This window comes from Aptenodytes forsteri, unplaced genomic scaffold (genome assembly GCF_000699145.1).
Source record: "Aptenodytes forsteri isolate BGI_AS27 unplaced genomic scaffold, ASM69914v1 Scaffold523, whole genome shotgun sequence".
Taxonomy (NCBI): domain Eukaryota; kingdom Metazoa; phylum Chordata; class Aves; order Sphenisciformes; family Spheniscidae; genus Aptenodytes; species Aptenodytes forsteri.
Genome location: NW_008794159.1, coordinates 591281 through 603897, shown reverse-complemented (window position 1 = coordinate 603897; position 12617 = coordinate 591281). Strand labels below are relative to the sequence as shown.

The window sequence follows — 12617 nt, the reverse complement described above, 5'->3', positions numbered from 1 at the left end:
TGCAATTGCTCACCACCCGCTGACCGATGCCCAGCCAGTCCCTGAGCAGCGGCCCCCCCGGCCAGCTTTCCCAGTTTATGTACTGAGCATGACGTCACATGGTATGGAATGTCCCTTTGGCCAGTTTGGCTGTGCCCCCTCCCAGCTTCTTGTGCACCTCCAGCCTTCTCAGTCGGTAGAGCATGGGAAGCTGAAAAGTCCTTGACTTAGTATAAACATTGCCTAGCAACAACTAAAACATCGGTGCGTTATCAACTTTGTTCTCATCCTAAATCCAAAACACTGTACCAGCTACTAGAAAGGAAATTAACTCTATCCCTGCCGAAACCAGGACAAACACTAACTTCCCACTCTGGTGTAAATTACATGACCTTTACAAGGTTGCCACCTAACAATTAGTGTAATGCAGTAGAACTTGTATTACAGTTTGAATGAGAGCAATGTTTGAGTCAGTAGCATAACGATATTATTAAAAACTGAATTTTAAACAGTGTTCAGACAGATTCTGGGTTAGACTTGCAGGGAGGGAACTAACTTGCATTGAATAAAAGACATCTTTATTACAAAGATGTGATAGCAGTTTGTATCAGCATGCAGAATACAGCAAGTGTGGTGAGTGCTGCTGCACAGACTGCAGAACCCCTTAAGGCATTCAAGTGGTCAGCCTAAACATCCATGCTATCATGCTTCCACTGAGCAAGTTAGCACACGTGGTGCTGTGCACACAGAGGCTGCAGCCAGACGCTGGCATCCGTAGATACTGGAAATAGTGCTTAGAAATTCCTGTGTGATCTGTGTTCATGAAAATAGTGAATGTCTGCCACTATTCTAAACTTCTTGTTTTAACAATTTCAAAGCAAAGTGACATGATAAAAGCATTAAGGAAAAAATCTATAATGCAGAGCAAGTGAGAAATGTTGTTGTTGTTGTTATGGTGATAATTAGGTTTTACTGAGTTATATTTTCTGTTGGTTTTTGGTTTTCTGCAGGGGGAAACTTTAGAAACCATTACCACAGCAACTGTGTGCCTGTTCAGTGCCCAGCCTCAGCTAGCTGATCAAGTTCCTCCACTTGGTCATCTTCACAAGATAATCCAAGCTATGAACCACAAGAACAATGCCATTCCTAAAAGTGCCATTCGTGTCATGCACATACTGTCTGACAATGAGGTACTGAATCACTTAAGTGCTCAAGGGGAGAAAAAAGTATAACTGGAGTTATTTGTGTTGTTTAGTAGTGTTCCTAGAAGGGCATTATTCTAACTATAAATACTGTGCACCAGATAAGTAGGGTCTTACTGCTAATTAATGGGGAACTCATAGATTAAAGACACTGAGAAATTTATGATCTTGGCTGACCATATCTGCCATAACCGTCAAGCTTAGCATAAAATAAAGTACTCTGGATGCTTCTGTCTCTCTATAGCTTTGTGTTCGAGCAATGGCATCACTAGAGACCATTAGCCCTCTCATGAATGGAATGAAAAAGAGATCAGATATAGTTGGTGTAGCCTGCGAAGCACTTAATCGAATGTTTCAGAAGGAACAAAATGACTTAGTAGCCCAAGTAAGTAGCACATTCTCAGTCTGTAAAAATGTGGTATTTTTATATTTGGATATCTAATCTCTTCATAAGAACAGAGGTACTGTTCAACTTAAGTGTCCAGGAGGCTTCCCAGAAGCGATCTAACTCATGTGCTTTTCGTGTTGGAAAAGTCAGAAGTCAGTCCTTTATCCAAAATGCAGACCCACTCAAGGATGCTATCTGAGCATTGAAGCTTAATGCATAGGATAGTGGTGGCTTGTGTCCGCTGAGAAAGCGTAACATCGGAATGCCAGCTAATTCAACTGAGTTTACACCTAGACAGCAGAACTGCTGGACGGTATCTTTGCTTTCTCTTGTATGTATTCATACAGCCCAGGAAAAATTGAATAGCCTAAACATACTTGGTAATAGCTGTTGGCACTTTTGGTTCACACTAATGCTAGTAATGTAAAACATCTGTATGGAACTTCCTAGTCCCTGTTAAGACAACTCACTTGAGTATGTTTGCAGGCTTTGAAAGCAGATTTGGTCCCTTATCTTCTAAAGTTGCTTGAAGGTATTGGTCTCGAGAACCTGGAAAGCCCATCTGCAACAAAAGCTCAGATTGTTAAAACTCTGAAATCCATGTCTCGCAGCCTGCAGTACGGAGAACAGGTAAGTACTGACAGGTCCTTAACTGGGCTTTGTACACTTGGAAGATTGAACTCTGAACATCCCTTGTTTAATCTTACGGCTGTCCTGTGCATCATTCCACCTAAAACGTTAACATCATGTAGCTACAAAATCATTATGGGTTGGAACGTCTCCATCTCTTTCTTGTGGAGAAGTAATTGGTTCAATGCACGTGAAGAGCACTAGTTAGTAAAAAAGACAAATCCCAAGTGCAGAAATGTTCAATAAGCTAGTAGGCTTCTACTGACAACTCTTCAGAACTTCTGTTAGAAATGTAAATTGCTCTTTTGTTTCCTGGATAAATACTGTTGTAGACAACTGCAGCAGTGTTATGGATGTATATTCAAGTTGGTAAAATTTGTCCCAGTAAGTGGGCTAGTTCTTGGTGCCTTTCTCTTACCCTTGTGTTGAAAGCTTTCTCAAAGAGAGGGAAACTGGGGATAGGTCTCTTCCTACAAGTTGACCCTGTCTTGCTATAGTACAGGAAGAGTCCTGTTCTACCTCAGCTCTAGATGCATGGCAAGTGGCTGCTTGCAGGGTTGCTTTTCCTTGTCACCTGACTGGGGAATGAGGGAGAAACTCAAGCTACTAAATGACTTTTCTTTATGAGCCTTCTTGCATTATGTTGCAGAATTCAACTGAATTGAATTGAATTCTGCACAATTCAAATGAAAAAGCAAGTTGCTACCGTCTCCTTGGAAATGTGCGATTCTGTGTTGCAGCCTAAACTACTGCCATGCTATTTTGTAATCCCTTCTGAATGGTTTGGTTCTAGAAAATGTGTTTGTTCCCCTAGAACATTACAAATGTCACTTGCTCACTGTTAAACTCTTCAAATACTGTAGGTAAATGAAATTCTGTCTCGTTCCTCTGTGTGGAGTGCCTTCAAGGATCAGAAACATGACTTATTCATTTCTGAGACGCAAACAGCAGGATACCTCACAGGTTGGCAACCCTTTCCTATTTATGTCCTGAGCCATACTGAACTGTGACTTAATTGTCAGACTTGACTCTGGAGATAGTGTTTATCCTCAGGATCTAGTGCCATCATGTGGCCTGAACATTCAGTGCTGTAAAAATACAGTAAGTTTTTAAAACACTTATCAAAAGCCAAACACTTTTGTGGTTGAGAATATATTTCTCTGGATAGTCTTTGCTGTACCTACTTCTAAAATATCAGAGCAATGGAATCTGGACACTGGCAAGCCTTGCAAGTACCCTGTAGTGATAAAGCAGAGATGTAATCAGAACTAATGAATGACATAACTTTCCATGCTTTCTCAGGATCAGTCTACTTTAGTTCTAGAAAAAATTGTTTTGCAAGGTTGGGGGAGGAGGAGTAAACTTTCTTCAAAATCACTTAGACTTTGTCTGTATTAATTGTCATGTGAATTATGCTGCTTTAGTGTCAGGCATGTAGTTGTAGTATTGGAACAGTTTGAATGTTAATAGCTCGGAGCGTAAGGCTGTGTTCCAGTCAGACCTAGTGCACTGGCAGGGCCCTTCTCTGGTGGGAGCGGCCTTGTGCCTGTACTTGGAGCTTGCGGCATATACTTGCGGCATATACTTGAATGCACCCGTGGTGCACCCTGGGTGAGTCCCCTGCTGGTGTCACCAAGACTGAAATGGCACCCCAGGGGTGCCACCCCAGTCCCACTAGCAGGGTAGAAGAGCATAGCTGTGCGTGCTGTGTGCTGTGCACACATAGAGGATAGCAACTGATGTGAACCTCCTTGCTGGTAATGGCATGGTGTGGACATAATCCTAGAACAGTTACATCATAGCAAATTCTGGTTCTTCTTTCACTCGCGTGCAGCACTTGGTAGACACATCTTTAATGACTACATTCTGCTGTACCACAGTACAAAACTTTGCTATCACAGATTACTTGCTACATCTGAAAATATTTTATGTAATGACATTGTAGCAAACTTTGTCTAAAGCAACACATGATGCAAACTTCTGACTCCTCAATAGCCATCAGCTGAACAATCATTTGGTCGTAAAAGTTTAGCCTCCCAGGTAAGGTTTTAAAGTCCTTTTGTGACAAGTCAATATGAACACTCCCATGTGCCGCATGGAACTTTCTCATCTAACCCAATATAGGAATCTTGGTAAAGCTTTTGTGTTACTGAATTAATGAGGTATAAATCAGATGGCCACATAGACAGGAAAGTTTGGTTTTTTTTCTTGCAAGATACTAGCATGTGTTTTGAGAAAATGAAGCAAGAGCCTTTCAAGTCAGGAATTAGACATTCTAGAAGCAGATGCTTAATATTTTGAGAGCAGGTATATGGCAACACTTGATGCGTTTTTCCACACAGGAAGACTTGGTGCTTTAGCTCTGAAGAGGAGTTTTCTGTTTATTGCACCATTTAATGCCACTTTGACAAAGAACACTTGAACACTTGATTCATTTGGTACTGAATTTCCTTGGCATTTCATAAATACTATAAATTAGAAATATGAAGTAAATGCTGGCTAAGAACTGAAACTATACCAGACATTGTCAGGCTTGAGACTGGGGGCAGTATAGCTATCCAATTGCCTTAAGGCCTGTGCTGCATTTAAATTGCCTAATGTTTAAGTGCTTGCAAATGTAGGATGAAGGTGCTGTACAAATGCAAAGTATAGATGGAAACCAAAGGACAAGCTTTATTTTTAACCTGCCTTATCTTGTATTCTGCCTTATGTCTTGCTTCAAATTGCTTTGCTATTTGCACTTCCCTTGAAACTTCCCTTGCTTATTTCTCTTCCCTCAGGTGTCTCTTCTCCTTCCCTTCTAACTGGCAGCAGTCCCCTTCACCTGAGAAGTGGGCTTTAGATCTGCTCTGCCAGGCAGCTTGCTAACTTCTGTGTAGCTCTCTAAAGCAGGTAGATACCATCTTGCAAAACGCACGCTGCACTTGCTGCATTCCAAGTAATAGATGCATGTCATAGAACTGTAACAGATGTGTGGTCCCAAACTGCAAAACACCGATAAACTTGCTGCCTTCAAGCACACAGGAGCAGAAAACTAACAACTGCAGTGGCTGATACTTGCTGGTACTACAGATGAACTAAACTTCTGAAGTATGTTAGGAATCCTCTGTAATGGAAGAGCTTGAGGGACAAGAGAACTTGTGGAATTTTTGCACTAGGACATGTAAAACTGGGTCTGGCTCTTGGCAGGTGCCACTGATGGGCTGGCAAAGAGAAGTCCCCTTCTGAAGCCAGAGAGCTTTTTTTTTTTTTTTTTACCAAAGGCACTGCTTGCTTTGCTCTCTTGCCCGCAGTAGTAGCGTAGGACTGTTTGCAAGGAGACAAACCACACTCTGATGTTCTGGCTCCAGGCTGTAGTGTGAGAAGAGAGGGTGGGGCACGAAGGGATAGTAAATTTGGGAGAACTTGGTGAGGATGACTTAAGGGGGGAGAGTAAAGGACCCAGCAGAACTTCCCGTGTTGAAGATTAGCAGTGTAGGCTGAAGGTCTAATACCAAGTTGATCACTGTATTGATGCAGGAACATGTTGCGGGTTGGCAGTTTTTTACGGTCGTTAATCTGATAAGAGTTGCTGTTGAAACACCTCATGCTGCAACATAAGTTTTATTGTACTTGTTGAAAGTTTCTATATGACTAAATTTTAAACTCCAAGCTTTGAGGGAGAGGGGCTTTGTCTGCAGTGCAAAACTGACTGCCCTTACAGTAATCGACAGAGATCTATTAATGGTAAGGAGTTCCGTATCTCCAATACAGTTTGTGTATCCCAAGAATTGCTGTTACTTTTTCTAACTGAAGGCACGAAGAGCTGCCTAGACAAGTGTAAGGCAGTTCTGCTTGTTCACGGGGCAGTGCATTGAGCTTCCTTTAAATATGCAGCTGGGAGAACCTTTGCAACACTGAAAGCATAAATGTGGAGCCCAGTAGTGGAATGCATGCCTGAAGTCACTTCACTTCTGCAGCAGGTCCTTTCCTTAGCAAAGGAAGGCCACCCCCTCTTTACTGCCACTTCCATGGTGGAAGGTGAGATGGATAATGCTGGTTGGTTGGGGTTCTTTTGTAACTTACTTGGCACATCAGAATAAAAAATGCTGAACAAGTCTGAGAATGGCCTCCACAAGCTACTCCACTTAGTGGACTAAGATGCCTTAATTCCTAGTGTTCCTAGATTCCAAAGAACCTAAACAAAAACTCTTAAATGTTCTTGTTTAAGGTGTCTGGTTGACTTAGATGATGTATTTGAGTGTTACCAGAGGGAATAAAGCTGTTCAGTCGCTCTTTAAAATCAAAACTAATCACCAATATTCTGTTTTCTTCCCGGAAGGCCCTGGAGTTGCTGGTTACCTTACTGCAGGGACGACATCATCCGTAATGCCCAACGTACCACCCCCGGTAGACAACGAAGTGGGAGATGTCAGCTAAGGACTGGAAATCCTTGTGAAAGAGACAAAGGCAGACTGGCCAGTGATGAGGAACAGCACTTTCCTCCAGCACATTGAAGTGAACTTACTGCCTTTCCAAGTGTTTAATGACAGTGTTATTCCTTTTTCTATGACTGTTTATCATCCGTAATGCCCAACGTACCACCCCCGGTAGACAACGAAGTGGGAGATGTCAGCTAAGGACTGGAAATCCTTGTGAAAGAGACAAAGGCAGACTGGCCAGTGATGAGGAACAGCACTTTCCTCCAGCACATTGAAGTGAACTTACTGCCTTTCCAAGTGTTTAATGACAGTGTTATTCCTTTTTCTATGACTGTTTGGTGGTTTTTTGGTTGTTTTTTTTTTTTTAGGAAAAAGGCAGGGGCTAACTATCACACACTGTAACACAAGAAAGCACTCTGTGGATCAGCTGAAATGGGTACACAAGAATTTTTTTCTTTTTTGGTTGTTTTTTTTTTTTTAGGAAAAAGTCAGTGATTCTAACTATCACACTGTAACACAAGAAAGCACTCTGTGGATCAGCTGAAATGGGTACACAAGAATTTTTTTCTTGTTGTACGTAAGCACATTTTGTTCCTTTATATTTGTTTACAAGACTGTGAATCAAACTTTCCTAGTTTTTATATTTTATGAATTAGCATGACTGGAGTTGAGCTACAGTCTAGAGGAATTGGGCTAAAATCACTTTGACCTCACTGACCCCCCCTAAAAGGGCATCTCTTCTTTTCCCAGTCTGATGTGATCACTCCCATTGAACATGACTTGCAAAGGGTTTGTCCCTGCACCAGTTCACTGATGTCCTTAATCATTAACATTATTTTCTTCCTGAGATCAAACAGCATTAGACATTCGTATGTATAACTGGCTTGACCAAATTGACAAAGCTTCAGCAAAAAAAACTTTAAAGTTGACATGTTATGTAAGAAATTAGTGTAATTGTGAAATGTTCTATACATTATCCAGTATATAAAAACTTTCTATATTGAGTATACATTATACAGATCATTCATATGTACATAAAATTTTAAAATAAAGGGAATTAAGAGCCTTGTTAATGAGATAAAGGTGGTGGTCTTACATAGCTGTTCTTTGAAGGTGTGGGAAATGGGGGCGGTCAGAGACCTTAATTTGAGTGTGGCATTCTTGCTTGGAAGAACACGTTGTGCAGGTCTTGACAGCCTGGAGCAGAACTCCTAAAGGGCTGGTAGTGGTACAGTGCAGGGTGTTTTGAAATACACTTCAGCCACTGACTTGCTGACATTCTCAGCTTCCTAGGAAACATTCTTGGCAGGAAGCAAGAGGAAACTAAGATGGATGGAAATATAAACAATAATTATTGCTTTCTCAGAAGAGATTATCATCTTGGGTTTAGGTATAATGAATTGATATGAGGTAAGAAACTTATCTGTGGCAAGCTTCCTGTTCTAGGTACTCTGAAACTGTACCACCCTGACTGACTTCAGCAGCTGTAGCTGGAACACCCTTCAGGTGAACACTCGGCTGTAGGCTCCAGGACAGAACTGGCTGCAGTCTCATCCTGAAGACTGAGCCAAACAGGGCGTCTTCTCTCCAAGCTCGAACACTATGCTAGGGGAATGGTTTGTTTGTTCATGCAAAAAGTAAACACTTGTATCTGTAAGTTAACCGTTGATCAACCCTGTATAAGTTGAAAAGCAACTGTCCTACCTTTATAGGAAGCAGAACTACCAAGGGCACAGTATGCTGTGATCTGCCTGGTTCTGTTACTATCTGAACAAGTTCTCTTGTAAGTCACTGATGTCAAAGAGGATTATTGAAGAAGCAGAGCTGAGGAACTCTCACCTTTGAGAACTTCACAAAGGTGTACTGGGCATAAATGGCAGAGCCTGTTTTGGCAGCAGAGGAGGCCATGAACTGCCCTGCGCCAGTCACTGCTGGTTCCAGCCAAAACTACAGCTCCTCAGAGGGGAAGGTGCCACCTGTGCTTAAATGTATTTAAGAAAGGGTGAGAGCAGCTGGGGCCAAGAGACAGGAGGAAGCTTGTGAGGATGCAGAAAGGGAGACACAAAAGGAAAGATGCAAGGGAAGACAAAAGGGGCACCTATAAGGAAAAACGTGAGGAGATGCGTTTGGAGAAACAAAATGGAGGAGTAGGAAGCAAGGAGTAGCAGACAACCCTGCTACATACTGACCCCAGCCTCCTGTGCTGCCCCTAGCCTCACTTGAGGGGAGGTGGGGGAAGGACTGAGTGGAGCATTAGTGAAAAGGAGGGCAGGTGCGAGCAGGAACTGGGGAGGAGAGCGGGTTGGACTGAGGCTGAGCTTTGGAAAGGGAAAAGAAAGGCATTGCCCTCAGTGTTTAGTTGTCATTTAATCAATAATTAAAAGTTTATCCTAGCTTGTGATAAACTAAATGGGGTGAAACTGCTGAGTCAAAACGGCTTTGCCCACACTACAAGGATAAAGAGGGCTTTGGCTCAAATAAAGCACATAGAGTCTGTTAGAGAACAGATTTTATTTAGTGTTACAAAGAACCCAGACAAATTCTGGTATTTACACAGCATTCAGCAAATTTTTAAAAGCAAGCCTCTGATTATTAAATATAATAATTGCAAGTAAAGAGCGAGAGAATGTGTATTGCTTCAAGCTAGAATAAAGTTTTTATATTCATCCAATTTTACCTTAAACAACATCATTGCACTGAACAAAATCTTCCCTAATTCTTCCATCCATTTGAGGTGGCTTTATGCCAACATTAGATTTTTGCAGTTAGCTTCTTTGACTGATCGAGCACTTCCCACCTTGCAATTGTTCCTCACCAGGCCTGTCTGCCAGGCACAAGGTCCGTATATAAGCAGACCTGTGTCAAACCTGAGCTGAATTAGGTGTAGATTTCTAACCCTGCCACAGCAGCAAGCCAGTCTGACAGCAGGAGTTCTCAGTGCTATTTTTGCTATAGCCATCCTTTTAACAATAGTCTCTTTGAAAAGAGCTATCACATGGGAGATACTGCAGCAAAATCGTCCTGGCAGGACTGAGATGTGTGGGCTGGAAAGTCAGGTGGCCTGCTTCTCCCCAGGCCATAAGGGGTAAGACTGAGCTTTAGAAACAGATCCTCTGTGCTGCCGATAAGAACTATTGTAGGTCCAGTGCCAGCCTTTTTTTTTTCTTTTTCTTTTTTTTAGGGTAAAGCAATTGCATTGGAATTGAATTACAAAAGCAATTGTTTCAAGTTTCATAGCTTAAAGGCATATGGACCATTATTTCAGGCTACCTGAGGTGAAACGGCATGTACTGGGTGTTACAAAACTACCTTAACAGGAATGCTTAGAATCTGCAGCTGCACCTCCCTTACTCACATAGAAGCCAAACGAAAATCCTGGGAAACTCCAGCTCCGCCACACACTTGGATTGCAGTGTCAGTCACTTTAAGCACAGCTCGAGGGACAATGACTTTGGTCACGGCTACCTGTAGTTAGAAGAGAACTCACATCATCAGTAACAGTTTCATAAGCAACTGAAAATATTTATCTAACAGTTCTACTGAACATTGGTATCTCGCAGTACATTCCTTCCTCCTTTGGACTGGGTGAGTGCTCTGCCGTTCCTGTTCCCTGGGTACGGACAGACAGTCACCCAAAGCTACCTCATTGTGTTGAGACAAATGAGCAATACCTGAACTTCTTTAATTTTAAATACTTTATCAGATTGATCTCAAAGTTTTAAACTGAGAACACTTTCCATTCTCGTGACAATCAAAAGCACATCTTAAGGCCATCTATTTTCAACATGAAGCTATGCTCTATGATCAGGAGGATAACTTTTAGCAATACGTTTTAGCTTATCTTTCAACCAGTTGAATGTACAGGTATTACATCCCATAGTCCTAGCTCTAAGGCTGGCAAAGAAAAACTTACCTCTTTTCTTGCTGGCTGTTTTTAGGGTAAGCAGTCAAGCCTGTTCTATGCTAAGGTGGCATTCGGCAACCCAGTGGGCAACAACTCCCTGCAGAAAGCAAAGCCAGCGAGCAGAAAGTCAGTTAATGCCTCCTAGTGTGTCTGGGTCAACCTGCCCTAAGGAAGACACCCTGATATCTCAGCATGTGCATGTTCAGCCATTTAGTGACACCCTCGTCCAAATTAAAACCAGTTTGATGCATGTAATCTAATACGAGGAAACAAAGAAAGAAAATGACTGACAGAAATAGTAGACAGAGCAGTTCTTTTCCTGGCAGGAAAGAGGATAAAGGGGAAAAAACCTGATTCTGGCACACTCTCATTTCCTGGTCAGACCCACTGCCTGCTAGCCATTTTCCTGAAGCCCTTCAGAGCCTGCTTTTTACTTCCTGCTTTCCTTTACCTGCTACCAGGACTCACAACCATCTGTCTGTGTAACGTGCCCCAGTATACAAAAACTGGGTGGGGTGAAAGAGGAGAGGGATCGGTTCTGTTCTGGTTTGTGTTACGCACCCAGGTGAACAGCTGCAGGGTGGTGCCTGCTGCATCTGTCTGTTCACACTGATGATAAATTAGTAGCTCCCTTGATCCAAAAGAAGTTATGGTCTTGGCAGCCCTTCCCTGCTCCTCTTAGCTAATTCCCCTCTGCTGCCAACATACCACAGTAGAAAAAAATGTTCATGTGATGCTTGTCAGTGCAAAAGCTGTTTGGAGCCTGAGCCAGCCTCGGGTACATGCTCCTGCCTGGAGTGTGGATGTTGTAGCCTTGGCAGCTGCAGGAGGCACGAGCAAACGTGCAGCACTCACTTCAGTGCAAAGTCTGGGGGCTCGGCTTAGCTCATGCCAGCAAAGGTGGTCTGAACCCGGGTGGAGGAGTTCAGACATGCTCCTCTGCCAACAGCTCTGGGGGGGGTTGTAACTAGGAGTTCAGACATGCTCCTCTGCCAACAGCTCTGGGGGGTTGTAACTACTGCCATGTGGGCGGTGGTGACAGTCAGCCTGTTACCCAAGGCAGCCAACAGCCTCACCTCTTCCTTAGCTAGCCTAGAGCTGTGAAGAACCTGCGCTGGCTATGCAGCTGGCCTCCAGGGCTTGCCTGTGGCTTCATCAAACATCGGTTTTCCTTTAACGACATGCTCCTCTGCCAACAGCTCTGGGGGGTTGTAACTACTGCCATGTGGGCGGTGGTGACAGTCAGCCTGTTACCCAAGGCAGCCAACAGCCTCACCTCTTCCTTAGCTAGCCTAGAGCTGTGAAGAACCTGCGCTGGCTATGCAGCTGGCCTCCAGGGCTTGCCTGTGGCTTCATCAAACATCGGTTTTCCTTTAACGAGCTTCTGAGAAATAGAGTGTGCCTCATCCAACTCATTAACTCTAGGTTGTGGTCGTGAATGGAAGTTTGGCAATGACATGACTGGAAAATGGATATGTAAGATTATTCCCCCTGGATCTGTACAAACAATTTTCTATAACCTATGCCAGACACTAATTCAATTTCCTCTTTCCGTTGCCTTTACTTGTTTTTTCCAATAAAGTAATCCTATCTGTTGGATAAGACTGAGGAACACTTGAAATGCGATAGGCCAACTACTAAATGCTGATGGTTCCTACAAAAAGCAGTCATCTTTTTTAGCATTGTAGCAAGCTCTCTCTCACAAAACAGTATTTCAATTCCAGAGCAAGATAAGACCGAAACATCCCAAAATGGCCTTGGGTTGGTCTGTACTTTTATAAGTAAGTACAAATAATTGAGCAAAGAAGTAAAATTTTTGGTCAAATTTAGACCCTTGAGTGTCTCCAGTAATGATGAATGGAGATGTCTAGGTGACAAATTCAATACACAAAAATGGTGAATTCAGATTGTAACTACATTGGCTTGCCAATGTGACACCCATCTACAAGAAGGGCCAGAAGGAGGATCCGGGGAACTACAGGCCTGTCAGCCTGACCTCAGTGCCGGGGAACATTGTGGAGCGGTTCATCTTGAGGGCGCTCACAAGGCATGAGCGGGACAACCAGGGGATCAGGCCCAGCCAGCACAGGTTC

At 43.0% G+C, this 12617-nt stretch overlaps 2 protein-coding genes across 2 annotated transcripts in view; one reads left to right on the top strand and one right to left on the bottom strand.

Annotated features, from left to right (window-relative positions):
• The window catches only part of DNAJC13 (DnaJ heat shock protein family (Hsp40) member C13), a 57113-nt gene extending 50359 nt beyond the window's left edge, over nucleotides 1-6754 (top strand). The window contains exons 53-57 of the mRNA XM_009280422.2: nucleotides 990-1169; nucleotides 1426-1566; nucleotides 2056-2199; nucleotides 3063-3162; nucleotides 6521-6754. Coding sequence (XP_009278697.1) covers nucleotides 990-1169; nucleotides 1426-1566; nucleotides 2056-2199; nucleotides 3063-3162; nucleotides 6521-6618 — 663 coding nt within the window. The 3' untranslated portion in view covers nucleotides 6619-6754. The remainder of the gene's footprint in view (nucleotides 1-989; nucleotides 1170-1425; nucleotides 1567-2055; nucleotides 2200-3062; nucleotides 3163-6520) is intronic.
• A 2617-nt stretch (nucleotides 6755-9371) lies between these two features.
• The window catches only part of ACAD11 (acyl-CoA dehydrogenase family member 11), a 40822-nt gene continuing 37576 nt past the window's right edge, over nucleotides 9372-12617 (bottom strand). The window contains 4 exon segments of the mRNA XM_019472326.1: nucleotides 9372-9430; nucleotides 9433-9476; nucleotides 9976-10081; nucleotides 10534-10621. Of these exon segments, the coding sequence (XP_019327871.1) occupies nucleotides 9372-9430; nucleotides 9433-9476; nucleotides 9976-10081; nucleotides 10534-10621 (297 nt within the window).